The 23,277-nt window shown below is 41.9% G+C and overlaps 2 protein-coding genes across 2 annotated transcripts in view; both read left to right on the top strand.

Moving 5' to 3' along the window:
* LOC101398697 (uncharacterized) overlaps positions 1 to 23,277 on the top strand; it is a 727,039-nt gene that overhangs the window by 577,143 nt on the left and 126,619 nt on the right.
* Positions 1 to 23,277, top strand: part of SLC9A7 (solute carrier family 9 member A7) — a 163,642-nt gene that overhangs the window by 108,052 nt on the left and 32,313 nt on the right. The window contains exons 12-14 of the mRNA XM_087427197.1: positions 1,027 to 1,180; positions 8,037 to 8,096; positions 14,840 to 14,903. Of these exons, the coding sequence (XP_087283323.1) occupies positions 1,027 to 1,180; positions 8,037 to 8,096; positions 14,840 to 14,903 (278 nt within the window). The remainder of the gene's footprint in view (positions 1 to 1,026; positions 1,181 to 8,036; positions 8,097 to 14,839; positions 14,904 to 23,277) is intronic.

Here is a 23,277-nt window from a genome sequence, read left to right on the forward strand (position 1 = left end):
TAGATATCTCTTGAAGACCATGGATTCAGTATTTACTATAGAACAAATTGTGAGCATGGTATGGGGAAGGAACAAAAGAACTTAGAAAGATAAACTCTAAAACATTAAAATGTTGGTACTTAATCTTAGCATCCGTTAATGTAGATCGAGGTCAGCAAACTACGGCCCTGGGGCCAAATCTGGCTGCTGCCTGTTTTCATATACCTCGAGGGCGAAGAATGGCTTTTACAGATGAATATTTACAATCTATTTGATGATCAAGGACACTAACTTTGAAACCCAATTAAGTAAAATATACCCCCCAAAAGAATTCCATTCTTTTCTTTGGTAGACCTGTATTACAACAAATTGTGCCCAGTTATTATTATTATATTCTTGGTTTTTGTTAATAAAATTTTGTGGAAGTTTGTTTTCTCTCTCCTATATAAGTACCTACATAATATCCTTGATTTTTCCTCTTGGCCCACAAAGCCTAAAATATTTAATACCTGGCCCTTTACAGAAAAAGTTGCCAACCACTGATGTAGATCAGGTTATATTCTTTCTTCTCTGCGTGGCTTTGCTAAGGAAATGATGAACTGTTTTGTGGTTCATGGTACACGAACCACAGATATGCATTTGACATACTTGTACCTAGCCTGTTTCTGAAGTTAATAATGCTGTGTAGTGCTTGAGTAGTGCTTCGATCACAGACTGAGAGAGCTTATATTATTTCTTATTTATATTTCTTTTTATTTCACGTTACTAGCAGGAAAATTATTTCAGTAATAAAAGAGTGTTATTATTCTAAAGTGTGCTGTACAAAGTAGTGCAGTGTTTTTCTCATGGTATTTGGACATTTTGCAAAAGAAAACTTCAAATGGGAGAAAATCATATTCTTTTGAGGTTCTTCTTTCTGAATAAAATAACTTGACTCCCGAAGCACAAGTGCATACAGTTTATTAGCCCAGAGTGGCAGCAGTGGATTTGAGGACACACTGTCATTTGTGCTTATAACCAGGAGATCTTCCTCTTTGGTCCCTACAGGCCTCAGGGGAGCGATGGCATTTGCGCTGGCCATCCGAGACACTGCATCCTACGCCCGCCAGATGATGTTCACGACCACTCTCCTCATTGTCTTCTTCACCGTCTGGATCATTGGTGGAGGCACAACGCCCATGTTGTCATGGCTTAATATAAGGTTGGTGTGAAACCAAGGCCAGTTTTGTGTCTAACTGTCATGATGCCCATGCAGGGTGTGATACAGCTTAGTGCATGGAAGGTTTTTATTTTGCTTTGGGGAGAGATTAAAAATAAAAAACAATAAATACAAATTCAGAGTATTGAATTTTCTGGGAGGAAGAGAATGTCATTAAAATTTTTGTCGGTGTAAAAACACAAGGAATTAGAAACACCTGGACCTTGCTAGAGCAGTGACATTAGGGCAAGATTTCAAAAAGTCTTAAAGCTGCAGAAAAGAGAATAGACATAGCTGCTGGCAATGTCTGGTATTTCACATTCCTTTGAAATCAAACCTAAGGCCTTAAAAATAATCTCATCAACCAGAAATAAAAAGAGGCAATTAGAGTTTTAAGAGGAAACTGTATGCTGTGTCTCTTCATGCTTGAGTGCACGAAAGAGGTAACATTTCCTGCGTAACCCTCATTTGTTGTAGCCTCATGGGCGTCCCTTGCCTGTGGTTTTGCAGCTGTGTCAGGATGCAAGGGCACTGACCTGAGTTTGATTTTTAAAGAACATTTGAATTCCAAACTGTGCTTGTGAGCTCTAGTGACTTACAGTAAAGAGGACATTGGGACAGGGGTCAAGAGACCCATAGCCTAACTCGGGCTCTGGTTTAAGGCAAGCCACTCGTATCTTTGGGCCTCAGTTTCCCTCAGCGTTAAATGAAACCACACTGTCAGATTTTCTCGAGGTCCCTTCAGCTCTAAGTGTGCACTCTGCATCATTGGAGGTACTCTCGCCACCTGCCTCCGTTTCAGATCTGCAGGGGGTGAACGTTGACTGAGAACAAGAAGGAAGACACTTGGGTAGTGCGTAGGTGTGAAGAAGAATTCTCCGAAAAGCCACAAGGTGGCAATGTTTTTTTCTTTGCTGGCTTTTAGTTTGTATTCTCTTCTCTAAAAGATAGTATGCACGGGACTGACAGCTGCAGAGCATGCCTATCTTGGAGGAGAGAAAAGAAACAAGGACCTCACAGTCATCCTTGGAGCAGGGAGAAGACTGGAATTTGAGAGAATAGTCTCCTCCATCAGGGACTTTTAGATTGATGGCAGGCAGGGATTCCTGGGCTCAGCCACTGCCAGCTGCACCATTTCTGGGCTAGAGTGTCTCAGCCTTAGATCCGGGGGGAAGTCTGCAGAATCTGTGTGGGGCTTATCAGTGATAGTCATATAATAGGTAACACTTGTGCTGTAGGTGTTGTTTGGGATGCCATGGGTATATTAGGATAATCCTCATAACATTCCTATAAGGGAGCTACTACTATTATCTTCATTTTAGAGCTGGAGAAACTGAGGCACAGAGCGATAACTTGCCCATGGTCACAAAGCTTTAAGTGGACTAGCTGGGATTTGAACCCCGGTAGTCTTGCGACAGAGTCTACCCTCTTAACTACTGTGCAGTACCACCTGTAAGAAGGCTTGCTGTGTTAGGGACTGTTTTTATGTTGTAAAATTTGGGGTGATTAGAATTTCAATTTCCTGGCATCAATCTCAAGAGTTGTATTAAGGAAAATAATTCATCTGTGAGAATATAAACCTGAAGAAGAAAAATTACAGGTTTTTGGCTTTATACTTGAGATATAAGGTGGTACCATCTTTGTTCTGTATAGCAGAATAAGAGCAAGAAAGGAGGTTTACCTTGCACAGAATTGAGAATCTTTGCATTCGGTGACCTCTGAGATTACTTCCTGCTCCTATTTGTCTGGTCACCTAGTAGGTGCCCTTCATACTCAGAGCTTGGTTAAATCATGTTTGTTTTTCATCTTATTTTATAAATCCTTTTTTGTCCCCCTGCCAACATATACAAGACCAAATAATTTTCCACTGAGAGTGCAGAGTTGACTTGTGACATTTTGTACTTCTCATAACTTTTTTCATAAAGCAGGCCATTATCAAAGCAGTCCTACCCAAAGCCGAGAGCATGGGCAGCTTTTCTGAGGCAAACAAGCTGTATATGTACAAATATAATAATGGAATTGTTGTAAAAATATTAATGTAATATATAGATAGCACTTAGAACATAGCAGCTAGTAAGTAATGGGGGGTCAGGAAATGACTATGTGTATAAAAGATCCAGTTTTTCTACACCCTTGCCAGCATTTGGTCGTGTCACTATTTTTCATTTCAGCTGTTCTAATAGGTGTGTGGGATACCTCACTGTGGTCTTAATTTGCGTTTCTCTCATGACTAATGATGTTGAACATCTCTTCATGTGCTTATTTGCCATTCATCCATCTTCTTTGGTGAATATCTGTTCAAGTCTTTTGTCCATTTTCTGATTGTTTTTTGTTGAGTTTTGAGAGTTCTTTGTTTAAATATTCTAGATACTAGTCTTTTGTCAGATATATGGTTTGCAAATATTTTCTCCTAGTCTGTAGCTTGTCTTTGAATCCTTTTAACAGAGTCTCATAGAGCAGAAGTTTTAATTTTGATAAAGTACAATTTATCATTTTTTTCTTTTATGGATTGTGCTTTGGTGTCGTGTCTAAGGACTCTTCATCAAACCAAAGATTTTTTTCTGTGTTATCTTCTAAAATTTTTTTAGTTTTATGCTTTACATTTAAGTCTGTGATCCATTTTGAATTAATTTTTATATAAGATGTGAGGTTTAGGTCAAGGTTTTATTTTATTTGCCTATGGCTATCCTGTTGTACCAGCACAATTTGTTAAAAAACTATCCTTACTCCGTTGAATTACTTTTGCTCCTTTGCCAAAAATCAGTTGGCTGTATGCATGTGGGTCTGTTTCTGTTCTGCTCCTGCTCCGTTAAGTTATGTGTCTATCCCTCCACCAGTACCACACTGTCCTGATAACTAGAGTTATATAATAAGCCTCAGCATCAGGTAGAGCAAGTCCTCCCACTTTATTCTTCTTTTTCAAAATTCGTTTCAAAAAAGGAACTAGCTATTCTAGTTCCTTTCCATATACATTTTAGAATAAGCTTGTGTGTATCTTAAAAAAATCTTGCTGGGATTTTCATAGGAATTGTGTTAGACCTATTTGTGTTATTGTGTTAGACCAATTTGGGGAGAATTGACATCTTTTCTCTGTTGAGTCTTCCAGTTCATGAACATGGCATATTTCTCCATTTATTTAGATCTTCTTTGATTTCTTTTATTAGTATTTTAGTTTTCAGCACACAATGCCTCTGCATGTTTTGTTAGGTTTACATCTAAGTATTTCTTCTTTTTTGAGCAATTTTAAATGTTATTCTATCTTCAATTTCAGTTTCCATGTGTTCATTGCTAGGATATAGAAATACAATCGGATTTTGTATCTTGATCTTGTATCCTGTGACCTTGCTGAACTCACTTTATTAGTTCTAGGAGGGTTTGTTTTTGTTTTTTGTAGATTCTTTGGGATTTTCTACATAGACAATCATGTCATTTGCAAGTAGAGATAGTTTTACTTTTTCCTTTCCAACCAGTGTGCCTTTTATTTCCTTTTTTTGACTTATTGCTCTAGCTAGGACTTTCTATTGCTGGTTTTCTGAGAGTTTTTGTCATGAACAGATGCTTTTTCTGTATCAATTGATATGATCATATGATTTTTCTTATTTAACCTATTAAGATGGTGGATTACATTGATTAATTTTCAAATATCGAACCAGCCTTGCTTCTCTAATATAAACCCCACTTGTTTGTGGTGTATAAATATTTTATATATTACTGAATTCTATTAGCTAATATTTCGTTAAGGATTTTTGTGTCTATGTTTTCTTTTTTTGTACTGACTTTGTCTGATTTGATATCAAGGTAATGTCTGATCAAGTTTTATGGAATTCTCCAGTGAAACCATCTGGTTCTGGAGACTTCTTTTTTGGGAGTTTTTGAATTATGAAGCCAATTTCTTTAACAGTTATAGGGCTATTAAGATGATCTATTTCATATTGGGTGAGTTGTTATAGTGAAATTGGTCCATTTCATCTAAGTTGTCACATTTATGTTGTTTGTGGCATTACCTTATTATTCTTTTGATGTCTGTGAGATCTATAATGATATCCTCTGTTTCATTCCTGATATTGGTAATTTATATCTTCTCTTTTTTTTTTCTTGCAGTCTTGCTAGAGGTTTGTCAATTTTATTGATCTTTTCAAGGAACTAGCTTTTTATTTCATTGATTTTCTGTATTATTTTTCTGTTTTCAATTTCATTGATTTCTGTTCCTGTCTTTATTATTTCCTTCTTTCTGTCCAACTCTACCCAGAAAGTATAATGAAGCAAAGTGTGCCATTGGTGAAAAATGCATGTGATGTTAGTTCATCGCATTTTTTCAGGAGTGTATAAATAGTGATTATGTAAGTGTAGAAACTGACATTTACAGAGATTACACCAAAAGAAATTCCCTCAGAAATAAGGTAATGAGACTGTTTTTTCTGGCTTGTGGCTTGTGGTGTTATTTAACGGCCATGAATCGTTTATGTGAACCAGAAACCCCCTGAAGTTCAGTGTGGTGTTTTGACCCCTGTGACCTCAGAAAGATCAATACCTACTTGTTCCTTGCTTCTCCAGGCTATTGACAAGAGGCTCTGATGAGCTGTTACGTGGCTGCTCAGAAGTCAGAAGCCCAGGGTGGGATTTGGAGTTCCACCGTAAATAATTAGGAGTTAGCTGTGATTTTTAACCATGGCTAATTTCTAGTCTGTGTATAAAATAAAAATGAATATTACCACAAATCCAAAGCCAGGTCACTGCTTTCCAAAAATCCAACTTATCTTTTTAAATTGGTATTTTGTGATTGATATTTTAAAACACAGTGGCAAAATGCTCAAATTGTTTTCTGGTAATGTACAAACTACATAATATTTTTCTTAGTCTCTTGAGCAAGGACATAATTTTGGCAACTTAAAAAAACGATCGTGGGATTATTTCGGCAGATGATCCTTGTACGTGTCCTGAGCACATTTTGGCTGCACAGTGGCTGTCCTCTTGGAACCTCCAGCTTCAAGTGACACACACATGAAGTGATGGTGATGGTGGGGGTGGAATGGCACACACCCAGGCAGCCAAAAGAACAGGTAGCCTTAATCCTGCAGAGTACAGTAATATAATCACTCAAGGACAAGTAAGGATACTGCTCGGTATAATCCTATTAGACTGAGAATTGACGATAAAGCTTTTTGTAAGATAACTTAGGGAATAAAGGCAGGGAGAAGCCCTGAGCTCTTTGAATAATAGCATTTGTAACTGGATGTTTTAAAAGAGTTTAAAGACGCCACCTTGTAATCAAAGGCAGTATCCCGTAAGGTGAAGAGCTGGGGCTCTGGGTCTAACAGCCTCGGTGGCAATCTTGTTTCCACCATTTTCTACCTCTGTGACCTTGGGCAACTTATTTAACCTCTCTAACTCTCAGTTTCCTCACCAGTTAAATGGAGATGACAATAGTGTGAGGATGAAATATGATAATATTTTATATGATAAAGAGTTCTCTCATTAAATGTACCATCTGGCATATGGTAAGCATTTAGTATAGTTTAGCTATTATGTTATCATTGCTACTTATAGCATTAGTACTGCTACTGTTACTATTATTATTACTAGTGAATCTTACATTAATGGAATCTGGCATGCTTTCTGGAATTTATTACAATTTTTCAGTACTATAGTAATATATCGAGTCTGGTTTGAGTCACATCCTGAACATGTGACTAATTAAAAGTACCACATTAAGAAGCATCACGTTCTCACTTGCATATTTAAGGGGATATCAGCAGCATGAGAATTTGGGCATTGTCTAGCAATGTGACTCTCCACCTTCTTTTCATTCTTGTACCCTTAAGGAGCCTTTAAAAATGCTTTTTCCAATTACCTCTCCCATTGGAATTTTAATACCACAAATCTACTATATATCTGTTTATGTACTATAGTGCTTTAGAGGGCTACAAACCATTGTAATATCTGTAAATGTTTTTGTCCCATAAGAACCAATTTTCACACCCGTGGGAGCAATATCACCCCTCACTGAGAATACATGGTTTAGTGCAGCAGTTCTCAACCAAGGGCAGTTTAGTCCCCACCAGGGGGCATTTGGCAATGTCTGGAGACATTTTTGGTTGCCTCAACTGGGAGGTAGGCTGCTACTGGTGTCTTGTAGGTAGAAGCCAGGGCCAAAAATGTCAGTAGTGCCAAGGTTGTGAAACCCTGCTCTTAGTATGGTGGTGAAGGTCAAACGTACTCTGAATGACCCAGCAATTATTAAGGAAAGTGAAAATGGACCATGTCAACTCTGAGGTCACAGGTAAAGAGAATAGCAGAAGTTGGGTTCCTGGCCTTCAGGTTGAACCCATGGACAACATGGTTTACTTGTCTAGGAAAAAAAATGGCCATCTTTGTCTTCTCTTAAGTATTGTTGCTGTTTTCAGTAATATAGTGTTCTTTGTTCCTTCTGTCAAATATGTGTAAAAATATGTGCAAACACTTCAAATACGTGTTTAGTAACAACTTCCTGTTTTCTGTTTTTTGTATGGATGTATCTTGCTTTATGCAACAGATGAATTCCTGAAAAATTGTATAAAGTCATTTTCTGAGTTGCATTTATTCCTCTGATTTCATTACATTATATTTTGAGAGGCTTGTCTTCATTCCTAATTGATCCTCATTTGACCTGGCTCCTAACATTGTTGCTTTAAATGTAAATTTAGCAGCCTCTCTGCCTCTCTGGGTTTTAGAGAATGGGGACAGTTTAAGAGAGGGTACAGATTCATTTTCAAAGTGAGACAGCCAGTTCTTTGCTGGACATGGTCCAGGTCATGTGCCCAGAGCTCCTGGCTCCCCTGTTGTCCCCGTCACACTCACATTCCCTTCTTCTGCTGCCCAGAGTTGGCGTCGAGGAGCCCTCCGAAGAGGACCAGAACGAACACCGCTGGCAGTACTTCAGGTGACACAAGGGCATCCTCAGAAACAAATTAACCGGGGCCTGGCTTTTCTCCTCTTTCTAACCTGAGATGTTTCTCTTTATGCTGTTTGTCTCTTTCCTCCTTCCTGTGTGTGCCAACCCTCTGCCTCTTTTAAGAAAGAGGCAAAAGGTCAGGTCAAGTCTAATCATTTTTCCACCCTTTCTCTGGGTTGACTGATGTGTCAGTGTTCCTGAGATTCTGTCCCCTTTCCCCGCATTTTGGAATGGGTGTCAACACCAAAGCCGGAGTTGGCAAATGTCTCCTTGTACGACTAAGCTTAGTGTTAAGAGCAGCCCATTTTCAGGGCCGTGACTTGGGTATGGCTTATACCGTCTTAATTAAGCGCCAATGCTGTTTTAGTTTTTTAAGTGTGTATTTGTGTACTTGTACCTTATCGTAGTGAATCAGAAGATGCAAAAAACAGATTTTTTTTTCAACCAGAGATAATTAAAGACTCTTCTAATGTGATTTATTTCTCAGCGTCCATTCAAGTTTATGATTTGATTATGCTTAAGAGTGGCGATGTTGGGCAATCAGAGTAAAGACCTTAATGTTTCTTCTTTCCTTTCTGTATCTTTAATCCGCATGCTTTCTTCCTGATCTGATTCTTGGGGCTGGTAGATCAGATGCAGAATAGGCTTGAACTCTGTTCTTGGCATCGTGAGAGTGTTTCACTCTCTGAGGGCAGTGGTGAAAGCAGCGTTACCTGTCATGGGGCATGGATCTTGGGGTCCCAGGTGTGTAGTGCAATGACATGCATACAATTAACTGAAGCATTAAGTTCCCTGAGTTGACAGTTTTTCCTGCTGTTTAAAATACACACACATACAGATACACACATACACAAAAGTTCATTTTGGAGACCTGACTTTAAATATCAGTTAAGTCGCAGAGGAAATTCTTTCCTTCAAAATATCCCACCTTCGGGAAGGAAGGTCTGTCAGGCAAAGTGCAAGTTATTACACTTGGGACATGAGAAAATTCAGATTATGACCTGGTGTTCAAGGTTTTACGTGAAGGTGTGTGTCTCATATTCCTCAAATTATTTAGGACCTCAGCCCTTCAAATTAAAAAAAAAAACTGTCGATTAAAGTAGAATACTTCTAAAATTTCTGAGATTTCATGGCATTTTATATGGCAGTTAATCAGAATGTACATATTATACCAGAGGGAAAATCACTCATTTTCTGTATTTATTCATTCCAGAATGAGCACATCAGTTTGATTGTTTTATTTTCTCATTTGGTGTGAGATTTCCATGTTTCTTTCATTCTTAATGAAAATAAGGATAATTCAGTTCATTCTGGAAGAAATGACTGTTGTATGTGCTCTGATGAGTTCAACCCTGATGTATCAGGGGAATGCTAAAATATGATATCATAAAACCACACAAAAAGTTCCAGATCTATAAAATGTCCTAGATCAAAAGCATTAAAGCAGGTCTGCGAAGAAGTATATATTGTGGATGGTTGCCTGAAACTAGGAATTTCAGAAAGTTAGGGGATCCCCAAGCCTTCTGAGGCATTACAGTACCTGGTCTTGCTGCCGAGCACACCACCAACACCCTGGCCCATTGCTCAACCTCCTGTCCGCAGAGACCAGGTTGGTTCTGGGCTCTGCCCCAAGGATGAGGCGCTTCGTAGGGGTCCAGTGTCATCCTTGGGGATTGGTCCCAGGGACCCTTAACCCTGCCAGAAAAGTAATTATTAAATCATCCTAGAGTAAACAGCCTTGAATGGAGAAAGAGGTCGCAGAAGAATACCATTTGAATCTCATGGCCCCTGGTCTGTTTTCCTTTGGTATTTAAAAAGCAGTAGCAATCTGGGAAGCAGGTCTTTGTTTCTTTCTCCTTTCTCAGGAATCTCCTATTCAGCACTTACACCAGTAGCAGGGAGCTCCAAGACACCCCAAGGGGCCTTCCCATGGTCCTCTGTCTGTGGGAGGGCCCAGGAGATCGTTTCAGGCTCTGTACTGTCAGGGGTTTGGGCTGCATCTCAGACACGTGATTGATAGCAAGTGGCTGCAGTGAGGATCAGAACTTCCATGGCAGAGGAAGGTCAAAGCAATGAAAGGAGCTGCTGGGTAGGACTGTCGTCAGAACTGCAGATTTCCAGGGGACGTGCACAACCAGATCTGAAGATGGCCACGTTGGTTGGAATTGGATTAACTACATGTTTCGGTTAACTAGCATTTTTCTCCTTCCCCTTCACTTTTAGGAGAAGGTGAATCTGAACAAAATATTCCAGAATTTATCTGGAAAATAAAACCACATAATTACTAGAATCTGTACCTGTTGCCTATATTTACCTATTATAGCACGCTGTGTCCATGAATCTTTACAATTTGTGGTTTTCAGACCCTGAAATAATACGAGACCCTGAATCATCAATATTAGTTGATTAGATTAAATTAGAGAGACAGTAAAATATACTGATGTATATTTTCAAAACATTTTCATCAAGGATATAGTTAATTTTCTTTTTAAATTGTGAAAAATTTTAAATCTGCAAAAAAATTGAAAGAATGGAACAATGAATACCCAAGTTCTAACCTGGATACACCAATTGTTAACATTGTATCTTTTTGGGGGGTCCTTTTTGGGCTCTCCAGCTCTCTCTCAACCATCTCAGAGTACTTCAAAGTAGATTGCAGACATCGTGACTTTCTATCCCTAAAAACTTCAGCATGTATCTCCTGGGAATCTAGTCTCTTACAGGATCACAATATTTTATCACATCTGAGAAAAGGAACATGAATTTTATACACACACACACACACACACACACACACACGCTGGATCCAGGAGCCAATCAGAGTTTACTTTGGTTATCATGTCTCTTTGGTCTCTCTTAATCTAAAACAATCTTCCTCCCCCACTTTTTGTCTCTTACTACGGTGAGAGGTTTTTTTTAAAGTATTCAAAATGGTTGTCTCGCAGACTGTCCCACAATCTGGATTTTTCTGGTTTGTTTTCCTCATGACTAGAGATAGATAATCATTTTTGGCAGAAATACTGTAAAAGTGGTGTTATATATTTCTTATCAGGTGGTGCATATTGTCAGGCTGTCCCTTTTTTGTTGTTATTGCTGTCGAGTCGATTCCAACTCCTAACGACCCTGTGGACAGCAGAGTGGAACCCTACCCAGTCCTTTTGCACTGTCCTCTCACCTTCCAGTGCTCTATCAGACAATGCCTCACTGCTATTCATAGGGTTTTCATGGCCAATTTTTTTGGAAGTGGGTGGCCAGGTCCTTCATCCTAGTCTGTCTTAGTCTGGAAGCTCCACTGAAACCTGTCCACCATGAGTGACCCTGCTGGTATCTAAAGTACTGGTGGCATAGCTTTCAGCATCACAGCAACACGCAGCCACCACAGTATGACAACCAACAGATGGTCCCTTTATTAGTGATGTTGAATTTGATCACTGTAGACCATAGTTCTCTCCACTGTAAAGGTATCATTTTCCCTTTGTAACTAAAAATGAACTTATAGAGTGATCCTTTGACATCATATGAGTAGCCAGATTCCCAGAAACCTTTCACCCACTGGTAAAATCATCTACTGATGACCCTTGCTTGAAGCAGTTATTACATTGGGAGTAGGAAATGGTGATTTTCTAATTCTTTCATTCTTTTCATGTTTATAAGATGACATTTATCTGTAAAGAAGAGCTTTCAGAGGGTTTTAAAACTTATTTTATATACTGATGAAGTGAGGAATGTCTCCATGGTCTAAGTAATCAGTTCAAGCAAAGTTTTACTTAATATTTATGGGACTTGGGGTTTTGTCTCTGCAGGACCCCAGCAGGAATCTTGGGTATTATCATTGAGAAGACAAAAGGTAGCAGACACTTGTTACTTTTTTACTTGAGAAAAAAGTGATTCTAGAGAGAAATGGCTGGAATTAGTACTTTCTAGAATTTGCACTGTCCAATTCGATAGCCCCTAGTCACATGTGGCTATTTAAATTTAAATTTTAATTAATTAAAACTAAATAAAATTTAAAATGCACCTCCTCAGTCATACTAGCCCCATTTCACGTGCTCAGTGGCCACATATGGCTACCACACTGGACAGTGCAGATGTAGAACACTACTGTCATTTGGAAAGTTCTGTTGGACAGTGTGGATCTAGAATCACTCTCAAGATACCCCAAACAAAATGCTGAACATCACAAGTTTGGAATGAGGTTAGGGTGGCCCTAATTTTGTGAGTTTATCAAGTTATTCCAATGTTTTGTGCTTTATTGGTTTGAATTCTGGCCTGGCCATGTGGGCCCAGGGTAAATAGATGAGTTCCACTGACTTTGCCAGGGCTTGAATGAAAATAGTCAAAACCTAGTGTTTATAAGCAGTTCTTGTTAAACAGAATTTTAATTCTTGTTAAATAAAATGTTATTTCCCCTAGTAGAGATTAGTTAAAAGAATAGAAGGGGCTAAATTTCATTTGACAGCTTTTATTATATTTGAATTTATTTTCTTCATTGTAGTCCAGGGCACACGTAAGTGTTTTTTCCTACCCATAGGCTTCCTATTTCATTAGACTGATAATGTTAATTTGTTTTATCTTTACTGACATGGAAGCTACTTACAAAGGCTAATACACACGTTTCAAAATTCACAGTACAGAAAGGAGAGATTATGAGTGGCAGATCTGAACTGCCACATTCTTGTCATGCTTTGCTGCCGCCTCCACAATAGCTTCTCTGTGGTTAGGCTTAGGGCTGCCTGTCACCTGGTGTTCTGGTAGGCTGTCTGGGAAATGCTGAGGTAACAGGCACTCTGCCCCTCTGAGTCTGCACCCGGGGGCCCATCTAAGTAAATTAGTCTGTCATGAAGTGGCTCTGTGCTGCTATAGAGTCCACAGACCCAGGCCTAATATTGGATTCCTAGCTGTTGATCTTACAAATACCGACAAAACCACCTTACAGAGGACCTTTCTCCAGGTAATGTACATTAAGAGACTCTCTAAACAGGCGAGGGTTAAAGATCAATGGCTAGGAATTCAACATGTGACCTCTCCTCCACACTTTGGCACATTAGACATGTTGGGTGCACTGAGGCTCTGGTGTGACTTTTTTGGGCAGCCCTGAGGCCTCTGAATTGGATGGATTTCATGTCAAAAAATCTCTTTGAGATTTGTTGCTTGGAGGTCCCCAGATAATGTCGAGTTGTGAGGACAAGTCTCCACCTCTCAGAAACCCCTGCCTGGAAGCAGCCTCTAGACACATAGCAAAGTCCATCTAATTCACTACAAAGATCCCATCAAACCTCAGGCCCATGGGGAGGACACTGGGTACCAGGGACACTGTAGGTTTTAACCAAGTGCTCAGAACAGTGCTTGGCATAGTAGGCACTCAAGAAATATTTGCTGAACGCATGAATCCATCTGGTGGTTTAAAACTTTGCCTTCAGCTAAAGATGGGGTAAGTGTTCCCTTTCCTTCTGTATCCCCCCTTTCCAGGGCACGCTCCTTGCGTCAGTGCTCAGCCAAGCCTGGAATAAGACAGAGGAGAGGTTGGCTTTAAGAGAGGGAGTACATCTACGTTGTGTTATATTGTCCTTGTCCGTCAGTGTCTTTTCTCAAGAAATATCCTGGGCATCACAGGTGGGGAAGAGGGAAGGGAAGGCATGCACACACAGGGCTTTGTGTGTCCACTGTCTGCTCATTGGGGTCAGCGCCTTGGTACCAGACTGCAAATCACACCCGTGCTTGAGGCCATTCGGCACCTCTCTTCAAGCTCAAATCAGACCTGCTGAAAGCAGGTTTACCTTTTATGATACCGTCTATTCTTTGCAACACTGGAGGGAGTGAGGGAAGATAGAGAATTTTCCTGGCATCTTTGTTTTTCCCCCATTGCTTCATGTTATCTATGTCATCGATGTCACAGTTCTCTGCCTCAGAATGAGGAAAGGTACAGGGATAAAGCATTAACAGATGCATAGAGCAACGGTGGGTATGTTACTAAGCCAAGACAACTACCCTAGTGTTTTTATGGAATTTGTTATAAGTGGATTTTGCTACTTTGCTTTTTCTTTCTGCCTTCAGTTGTTGACCTCAAATGTGTGAGTTCTCAGCTCATCTCTGCTGTGGGAGGACGTGGGGCACCAGGATAAAAAGTTAATGATATGCATGCTGGAGTGTTTAGAGAAAGTGTACTGATGTCTGCAACTTGATTAGAATTCATCCAAAAATAAGATGGATGATAGAGAGACAGATAGATATGTGATAAAGAAAGTACAGCAAAATGTTAATGGTAGAATCTAGGTGGTGGGTATACAGGTGTTCGCTATAAATTCTTTCAACACTTCCCTGGATATATGAAAAATTTTGTAACAAAGGGTTAGGGGAATAAAAGCAGGTTGAGGCGGAAGTGAGGAAGCAGCAGAGAGGAAAAGGCCTGGTGCAGTGGGACCCACCTTTTGATAACTGGACTGTCTAGTGCAGGAAGGCAGATGGACAGTTGCCAGGCGGTGCTGTTTCCCAGAAGCCTTGCTCAGGGTGTCAGCACACAGGATTTATTGCCCCTCCTACCCCCTGGGGTCTGATGTGGTATATGACCTCTTTCTCACAACTTTTGCATGACAGCCTTCCTCTTCTAGCTAACCACTCCTTCCACTTCGGGAAGATGGTCAGCCTCTTGGCTACTTTTAGCCAGCATCGCTGCCATGGTCCAAGCTAATATTCTCTGTTTTTCTCCTTGTCTTTCTCCTGGTGATTTATAGAGTTGGTGTTGACCCAGATCAAGACCCACCACCCAACAACGACAGCTTTCAAGTCTTGCAAGGGGTAAGTCACAAGAGATGCTTCTTCCTAGGGAAGACATTATTAAAAATAGCTAAAGTTGGGGCCGGCCTGCTGGTGTAGTCGTTGGGTTTCTGTGCTCCGCTTTGGCGGCCCGGGGTTTGCAGGTTTGGATCCCAGGCGAGGACCTACGCACCGCTCATCAAGCCATGCTGTAGCGGCATCCCATATACAAAAGAGACAAAGATGGGCACAGATGTTAGCTCAGGGCCAATCTTCTTCAGCAAAAAGAGGAAGATTGGCAAGGAATGTTAGCTCAGGGCTGATCTTCCTCACCAAAAAAAAAAAGCTAAAATTTATTGAGCAATTAGTACATGCCAGGTGCTTTACATAGATTCCCTCATTGTGATCCTGACAACAACCTTATGAGGTAGGTACTGTTATCCCCATTTTATAGATTAGAAGCTGGAGTTTGAGAGTTTAAGTGAGTCACCTAAGGTCAGAGAATTAGAAAGTGATGGAGCCAGGATTTGACCCCAGAGTCTGTGTTCTTAAACAACGTATTAAGGGGGTGGGCCAGCCAGAAAGAGTATTTAAGCTAAGTCCCTGACTCCATACCTTCCAAGAATGGATATATTGCATACATTGGTGATTGGCTCACCGTAACTGGTTCTGAGTCTCTCAGTGGTGCCCAGGCAGCAGAAAGAGAGGGATGTGGGCCAACTCTCCAGCCCAGGGAATGTGAGAAAGAGAGGAGGGACGTTGGGTGATTGCAGGCCTTCCTGTTCCTCCAGGGCCTGGGATCCTCTACAACTCTCTAGGTTCCCCTCCAGCCCAGCAGTGGCAGAGCAGCAGCCCTCAGCCCCATAGGGGCTGAAGGTCCCAGCAAGGCTAACAGTTAAGGCTTGGGCAGGGCGGTGTGGGCAGTGACCGCCTGGAGCAGAGTGCCGGGGAGGGCCGCTGTAGAGGCAGTGAGTGGAAGCTGAGCCCTATGGCAGCATCGAGTGTGACAGCAGGGAAGAGTTCCTGCTGCTGCAGAGAATCCTGATGGAGACCGTGTCGGGGAGAGGAACGTGCTGGCCTTTGGTTTTGCCATCTGCTCCAGTTACTATTGCTGGATAACAGACCGCCCCAAACATGGGAAAGTGAGCAACAATTTCTTATACTCGTGGATTCTCTAGGTCAGGAATTTGGAAAGGGCATAGTAGGGATGGCTTACCTTTGCTCCATGAAGAAGGCTGGGGGTAACCATCCAAAGGCTCATTCACTCATGGGTCTGGCATCTGGGCTAGGAGGGCTCAAAGACTAGAACTTCCAGCTGGAATGCCTACACATGGCTTCTCCACATGGCCTCAGGGTACTGGACTTCTTATGTGATGGCTCAGGGTTCCAAAAGCCAGTGTCCCAGCAAGCAAGGTGGAAGCTACATTGCCTTTCTGACCTAACCTTGGAAGTCTCACAGCATCACTTCTGTGGCTCTCTATTGCTTACGACGAGTTGCTAGGGCCAGCCCAGATTCAATAGGAGGGGAGAGAGACCATAACCTCTGGATGGGAAGAGTGTCAACATGTTTTGACAAGATGGCAGATACATTTTAAAGCTGCCATATCACCACTGTTGTAGGGTCAGTGGGATGATTTTGTCTCCAGCTTTTGCTCCTTCCCCAGGTGGGTATTTCCCGGGCATGCGAGTTATGATAGAAGCAGAAATTTGTTTCCAAAATGTGATTATTTGGCCTTGGGCGTCAAGAACTATATTGCTCAGCATTGAGCACCCAGTGCTGAGCACAGTGCCTGGCACATGGGGAGCTCAATAGGTATTTGATGGGTAGATGGGGGAGCGAGAGATGCAGCAGTGTGATAGGACGCTTTACCGACCACATGCATGTGTGTCCATGAAACTGTCAGGTGTTTCTTTTCCTTCCAGTCAGCTTTGAATTGCATTCATCATTGCACTTAATCCTAAATCCAGTCTACATATTTCAGATTCCACAGGATCTTCTAAATGACTCCATCCACCAAATGGGATTTATCAAGTCTTGCAAAATGTGGTGCTGCGCAGGGCCCAGGGGGTGCCGCTACAGCTTTTCCTCATTTCTTTCTCTTTGATGGTGGTTGCAGCCTGATAAGGCATTCTTAGTGTTGATGCCCCTTAAGGGACACAAAGCCATGACCTCTGAAAGTCCTGGACGTTTTGGGAAGAGCTGTCAGTGAGCTTCATTGGCCATTTGGCACCCACTTGAATGGTGCTCCAGAAGCCCTTTAGATTACATTAGAATCGGCCATTGTGCCAGTCGGGAATATGTGGTTTCAATGAGCAGTTCTTTTTGAAAAGTTGCTGTTTGACTCTAGCTTTGATTAAGGACTTTAGAAAACAGGAGTTCAGGAGTTGTGCACTTGGAAGCTAATTTGGAGTATAATAGTTTGGGAGATCTTGAAATTCACCCTGAGAAAACCTGGGTGAAAAGCATGATGGGTGTTTTTATTTCACTGAAAGGAAAATAGTGACTGGTGTGGTATGACCACCCTATTCCAAAGTATCCTCACAGACCTGTGGCCAGTCAAGACTAATTCTGGAAGAAAAACAAGCTACTACCCGTTGGATAGCCAGGGTTTGGAGAGATTTCATCTTGACAGGTCCAGACCAGTCAAAATGATACCGAACCAAGTGGGCTCCCCTCCTGGTGAGTTAAATAAGACTCTACACCAGTGGAAGTTGTCTCACAAAGTAAAGTGTATTTGCAGCAAATAGGAGGCCATGACGAATCATTTCCAGAGTCATGGCGTCCTGGAACAAAGGAAAGCAGGAACTTTTATTTGGTTGGGGAATGAATATTCAAAAGGGAGAGGCGGGTATTCGCTTGCACAGGCTCAGTTGGAGAACATGCTTCCACATAATGAGGCCTAAGCGGTTCCTGGAGAGATCTTTGCATTAAAGATAAGGCAAAGGTCATGGGCATAGCTCTTGTGGTGATGTTTGGTCAGTTTCAGGATGGCTGGTGATTACATCATGGCTTGGTCAGTTTCAGGATGGCTGCTGGTTACATCTCCTTAATACACAAAAGGAAAAGAAGCAACCTGGAAAAACAGTTAGTTGCTTCCAAACCCACCTTTGAGTTTCTCAAGGCACCTAGTCGGTGACAAAAACACCCCCAGCCCTTTTGCTGTTTTCCATTGCTCCTCCCTCTGGACTTATCAGACATCTCATAAGAACTGCACACTGGAGACACTGGGTTTGTAACTAGACTTGGTAACAAACCTGCTGTCACTTTTCCATGGAAATGTTTGAGAAACCAGTGGGTCCTAAGTGCTCAGGGTTCTGGCAGTGCATTTAGTGTGAGCAGTGACAGCTAAGAGAGCACCCCCTGTCCCAGGCAGGGTGAACCTCAGAAACCTCCCTGGATGGGCCTGGAGGGTTAAACCCAGTGTTCCCAACGGCTCCCTGGGGGGCCCTTTGGGCCAATTGTGAATAGCAGATTGCAGTGACTTCCCTTGCACTCCCAATGGCACCCGGTTGGCTGGCCCTGGCCAAGAGCTGTGTCACAGCTTCCGTTTAACCTCCCTCCTTCTGAGCCTCACACTCAGTCATGCAGAGGGCCCTGAAAGTCAGTTCTGTTGGCACTTTGAAAGTCTTTCAAGATTGCTGTCAGACTGGGAAAAAAAACAAAGCTTGGTTCCCCAGGACACCTTTTTAAAAATGACTCATGCCTTTGTGTAGAAAGGGCCTTATTTTTCTAAATCCTCCTGGCCTGACCTTCTCGGTCCAGTGAGCCGCTAACAGCAGGACTGGGAGCACTCAGTGGTCACGAGAAACAGTAAAACAGAGAAATAAATGGGCTTCTCATTTTTGGGTGAAACCCTGGGTTCTTGCAGTTTACCCTGAAATGGATCCAGGTCACACTCTCAGTGTTGTCATGAAACTGAAATCAGAGGTGGGGAAAGTCCAGATGTTTGTTCCCCATTAGAAAAGAAAGGGCAGTTCTCTTTACCTCATTTTCTAAATTATCTTCCTAAAAACAAAACAGTGATATTTGATGGGAGAGCATTTCTTATAACGAGCATGATTTTCCTAGTGGTTCTAGAAGCCCAAGGTTAAAAACAGAGTCATGGCTACAGAGCTAGAGAATATTAGCTCATGTGAGCGAAGGAAAGGAGCTGTTGGCTAGAACTTTTGGCCGTATGTGAGGGAAGCATAAGAATATTGTGGGCAGACTTCAGCTTCATGTCCCTGGCAAGTTTGACTCATTAGAACAAAACAACGAAAAAACTCAGTTGCTTTGTTTCTCCTGAGGTCTTGGTGACTTTGCAACCAAAACAAAAACAAGCCCAGCTGGAGGCAAGCTGCCCAGGCCTGGGGGTGGCCTCCCACCCCATTCAAGGGGAGACATTTCATGCCAGACACAGCTGAGATTTATGTTGGCCGGACATGCAGACACATCATTCACTTCCTTCCCCAAGTTTACAGAAGAGCACTCATTGATGAGGCCGCTTTGGAGTAGCACAGATCTGAATTTATCCCGGCTTTATCATCTCAGCAGGACAAGGTCACAAGCAGGATATTAGTGGAATGTGGAGGAAAGGAAACCAGTGTGCTTGCCTGTGTGTGTGGGGGGGTGGGGGGGTGCGTGCGCGCAAAAACTGCAGAAAATCAGCTGTTTGTAGTTGCACTGACATAACTTTCTGGGCAAGTTGGATTTGTTTGCTTCTGGGGCCTCCCCGAATTTTCCTCCAGGCTGAAATCTGATACTCAGTCACTTAAATCTTGAACTTCAAAGAGTTGCTGAAGCGCCTTTCCTCAAATTACTGCTCTCTGACCCCCCTCCCCGCCACACTTTTCTTTTTGTTCTTCTCATTGCCTCTCTTGGCCCCTGATTTCCCTTTGTACTCTTCTTTTTTTTTCTTAGAAGTTCAAAATTAACATTAATTTATTCATTCACTTGACAAATATTTAGAGCACCTGTTATATTTCAGACATTCTTTCAGGCTCTGGGAACACATCTGCAAACAAGGCAGATGAATCTCTGTCCTTAAGGGCTTGGTGACGATGTGATGGAGGGAAGAGTGGAGGGTGGCGGGGGTGAGATGGTGGAGGGCCTTGTCTGCTTTTCTACTAGGGACCTGTCCTTGCTGCTCCGAGTGACCTTGTGCACCAGCAGCCTGGGCATCCCTGGAGAGATTGTTAGAAACGTAGACTCTCAGGCCCCACCTAGACCCACTGAATCAGAAGCTTCATTTTCACAGGGTTCCCAGGAGGGTTGTGTGCCCTTTACAGTTTGAGAAGCCCTGGAGTAGGCAGTGTGGAGCTCTTGATTCCCTGTTTTTAAACCCTGTTATTACCTTCTTCTGAGAAATCTTGGTCCCATTATCCCAGGGATGTGAAAAAGGCCCAAATTGGGTTGCATCATTTGTTTACTCTTTTGCTCTGCATTAGTTTTCTATGGCTGCTGTAACAAATTACCACAAATTTAGCAGCTTAAAATAACACAGTCTTATAGTCCTGTAGGTCAGAAGTCGGGTGGGCTCTGCTGGTTTCTCTGTTTCAAGTCTCTCAAGGCCGAAATCAAGGTGTTGGCAGCGTTGGGCTCTAGGGGAGAAGCCACTTCCAGGTTCATTCAGGTTGTTGGTAGAATTCAGTTCCATGTGGTTGTAGGACTGAGGTCCTGTTTCCTTGCTGGCCCTTGGCCCAGGGTCAAGCTCAGCTCCTGGAAGCACCCGTATTTCCTGGCTCATAGCCCACTCCATCTTCAAAGCCAATGACAGCAGTGCGAGTCCCTGTCACACTTTGAATCTCTCCTGCCTCTCCCGCCACATCTCTCTGACTCTTTTGCCCTCCTCATCCACTTTTAAGGGCCCATGTGATTACATTGGGCCCACCTGGAAAACCTGAACGCCCCTTTTGCTGTGTAAGGTAACATACAGGCTCCAGGGATTAAGATGTAGAAATCATTGGGAGGCCAGTATTCTGCTCCATCTCTGAAAATAACATAAGCTGTTCTCATGATTGTAATGACCTTAACTGAAAAAAATATGTCTGTTAACCATAAGAATGGAATGAAATATAACTCTACCCAGAAATCATTATTCATTACTTCTAGAAAAATTATTTCAAAAATAGGGCCTTTTGCTACTCAGTTCTTTAATCTGCTTTCTTTTTCTTCATCACATTTGTCACCATATATGTATCTTTCTGTCTGTCTCCCCCTCTGGAAATGTGCTCCTCAAAGGGCAGGTGCTGAGTCTCATTCCTCTTTTTATTTCCAGCACCCAGCATGGTGCCTGGCACACAGCAGCTACTTAATGAATGCATAAAAAATAGACACTCATTGTTATATGCTTGAAAAATGGTGATAAGCAGAGTTGGTTGTATTTATTTTCTTGAAGAGGCTTCTCTATTAATAATGTTAGTAAAAAGTTTTGAAATCCCTCATGTAACTCATAAGAACAGAGAGTAGAATGGTGGTTACCAGGGGCTGGGGAGGTGGGAGAATTGGGAAGATGTTGTTTAAAGGTGCAAATTTGCAACTAGTAGATGAATAAGTCCTGGAGATCTAATGCACAGCATAGTAAATATAGTCAACAATACTGTATTATAAACTACGAAGTTGCTAAGAGACTAGATCTTAATTGTTCTCACCACAACAAAGAAATGATAATTATGTGACGTGATAGAGGTGTTAGCTAATGCTACAGTGGTAATCATACTGCAGTATATGAATGTATGAAATCAACACGTTGTACACCTTAAACTTACACAATGTTATATGTCAAATTCTATCTCAATTTAAACTTGCCTGCAGTCACACAGCAAGGCAGTGGCACAGTTGGGAGTGTGGAGCTAGGATTTGGTCGCAGGTAGCCTGTTGAGAAAGCCTGTGATGTTCACACCTACACCTCTCAGAGTACTCTGTTGCCTTTGAAACATTTCGCAGAGAAGCTGACCTTGTGCACAGCCTGGAAAGATGAATAGGAATTGGCCAGGTAGGTGCTATGGGTGGGAGAAGGTGAGGGTATGAAAGGGTGTTCCGGGTTCTAGAAGCAGCCTGAGCTAAAGACAGGAGGGTGTGAACCCTCCTGGTGGGAATGTAGGTTTTGAGGAGGGGCGTGATGAGAGAGCAAGTCCCCACTTTTTCTGTGGGCATCATTTGAATGAAAATCCAAGGGTCTGCCATGCAGCCCGGGAAGGAGGCCTGCCTATTGTCGGATCAGGCTGCACCCGCACTGAGCCCTGCTCAGCCCTGTCCTGCTCAGAGCCCACAGGGGAAAGGGCTCCATGGGCTTGTCTGGGATAGCAGCCCAGATCATGTCATGAAGCAGTTGTTGGTTGTCTTCTGGGTCAGCTGAAAAAATTAGTCCTGTTCCACAGACCCTCCTTGATTTCCCCAAAGCCACTACATGTGGATTTATCTAAGTTCTTCCTCTACCTAATTATGCTTCTGGCACCATCACTTGGAATAAGAAGTTGTTTAGCACCCCTGTTACAAAGTAGCACTTTTTTTCCCCCTGAATTTACCCCTTGTAACATTTCAGGGTTGTTGCTTAGTTTCTTACATTTCTAAGGTCACTTTATCTTATTTGTGGACTGCAGGTATATCTCTTTGTAGCCTGAGAAGACCTCTTGTTAGTTTGCCTTCAAAAAGAAATCTCTCCTTTGCTTTACTCATTTTAATTGTCCCTCTAGTAGCTTCCTTGAGATGAGATGGCAAGAACTTAAGTGTTCCAGGTGATGATAACGCATTGTGGTTTTGCAGAGGTTAGGATGACAGAGTAGGGGTGTGATTTTTATTGTTGTTTCAGGGGAGGAGCGGATAAAAATGACTTTGGGGAGCTTGTGCTTGATAGGTTTATATTATCCTATGTTTATCATATTGTTAGTTTTGTCTATAGTAAGATTCCACAGGCACTTAGAACTGAGAGGTTAGAGCCTATCACTTTATAAAGAATCATTTCATTTTTCCATAAAGATATTTGCCTCTCAGAACGGTCATCTAACACTTTTCTACTCCGTCATGTCGCATTTTGAAATCTCCCTAAAGTTGTCATTGGGTTAGCAATTAATTACCTGAAGGAATGATTGTTATCTGCAAATGGAGACATTTCTGTGCCCTCTTTATTCCACGTGATTTATAAAAATGTGAAATAACGTTGCTCTCTGGGATCTCTCATTTTTATTTCCTCAGCCACAGGAGAGCCCATTTAACTAAGCCATTTCCATATCTGTCACTAAACATTCCTCAAATACCATGGGGACTCCGTTTTTAAAAATAATCTTTGCCGTTGGAAACGTTAGGAATTTAAATCGTGCTTGCTAATTTCCCTGGCTCTACTTGTCTGTATGCTTATCTTCTCAGAGATCTCTGACTAATCCTTGGTGTCTCTATTATAGGGGGAAATTACACCCACTGCGATTTAGAACTACTTGT

The sequence above is a fragment of the Ceratotherium simum genome, chromosome X (genome assembly GCF_057802395.1).
Source record: "Ceratotherium simum simum isolate JZ-2026a chromosome X, ASM5780239v1, whole genome shotgun sequence".
Taxonomy (NCBI): Eukaryota; Metazoa; Chordata; class Mammalia; order Perissodactyla; family Rhinocerotidae; genus Ceratotherium; species Ceratotherium simum.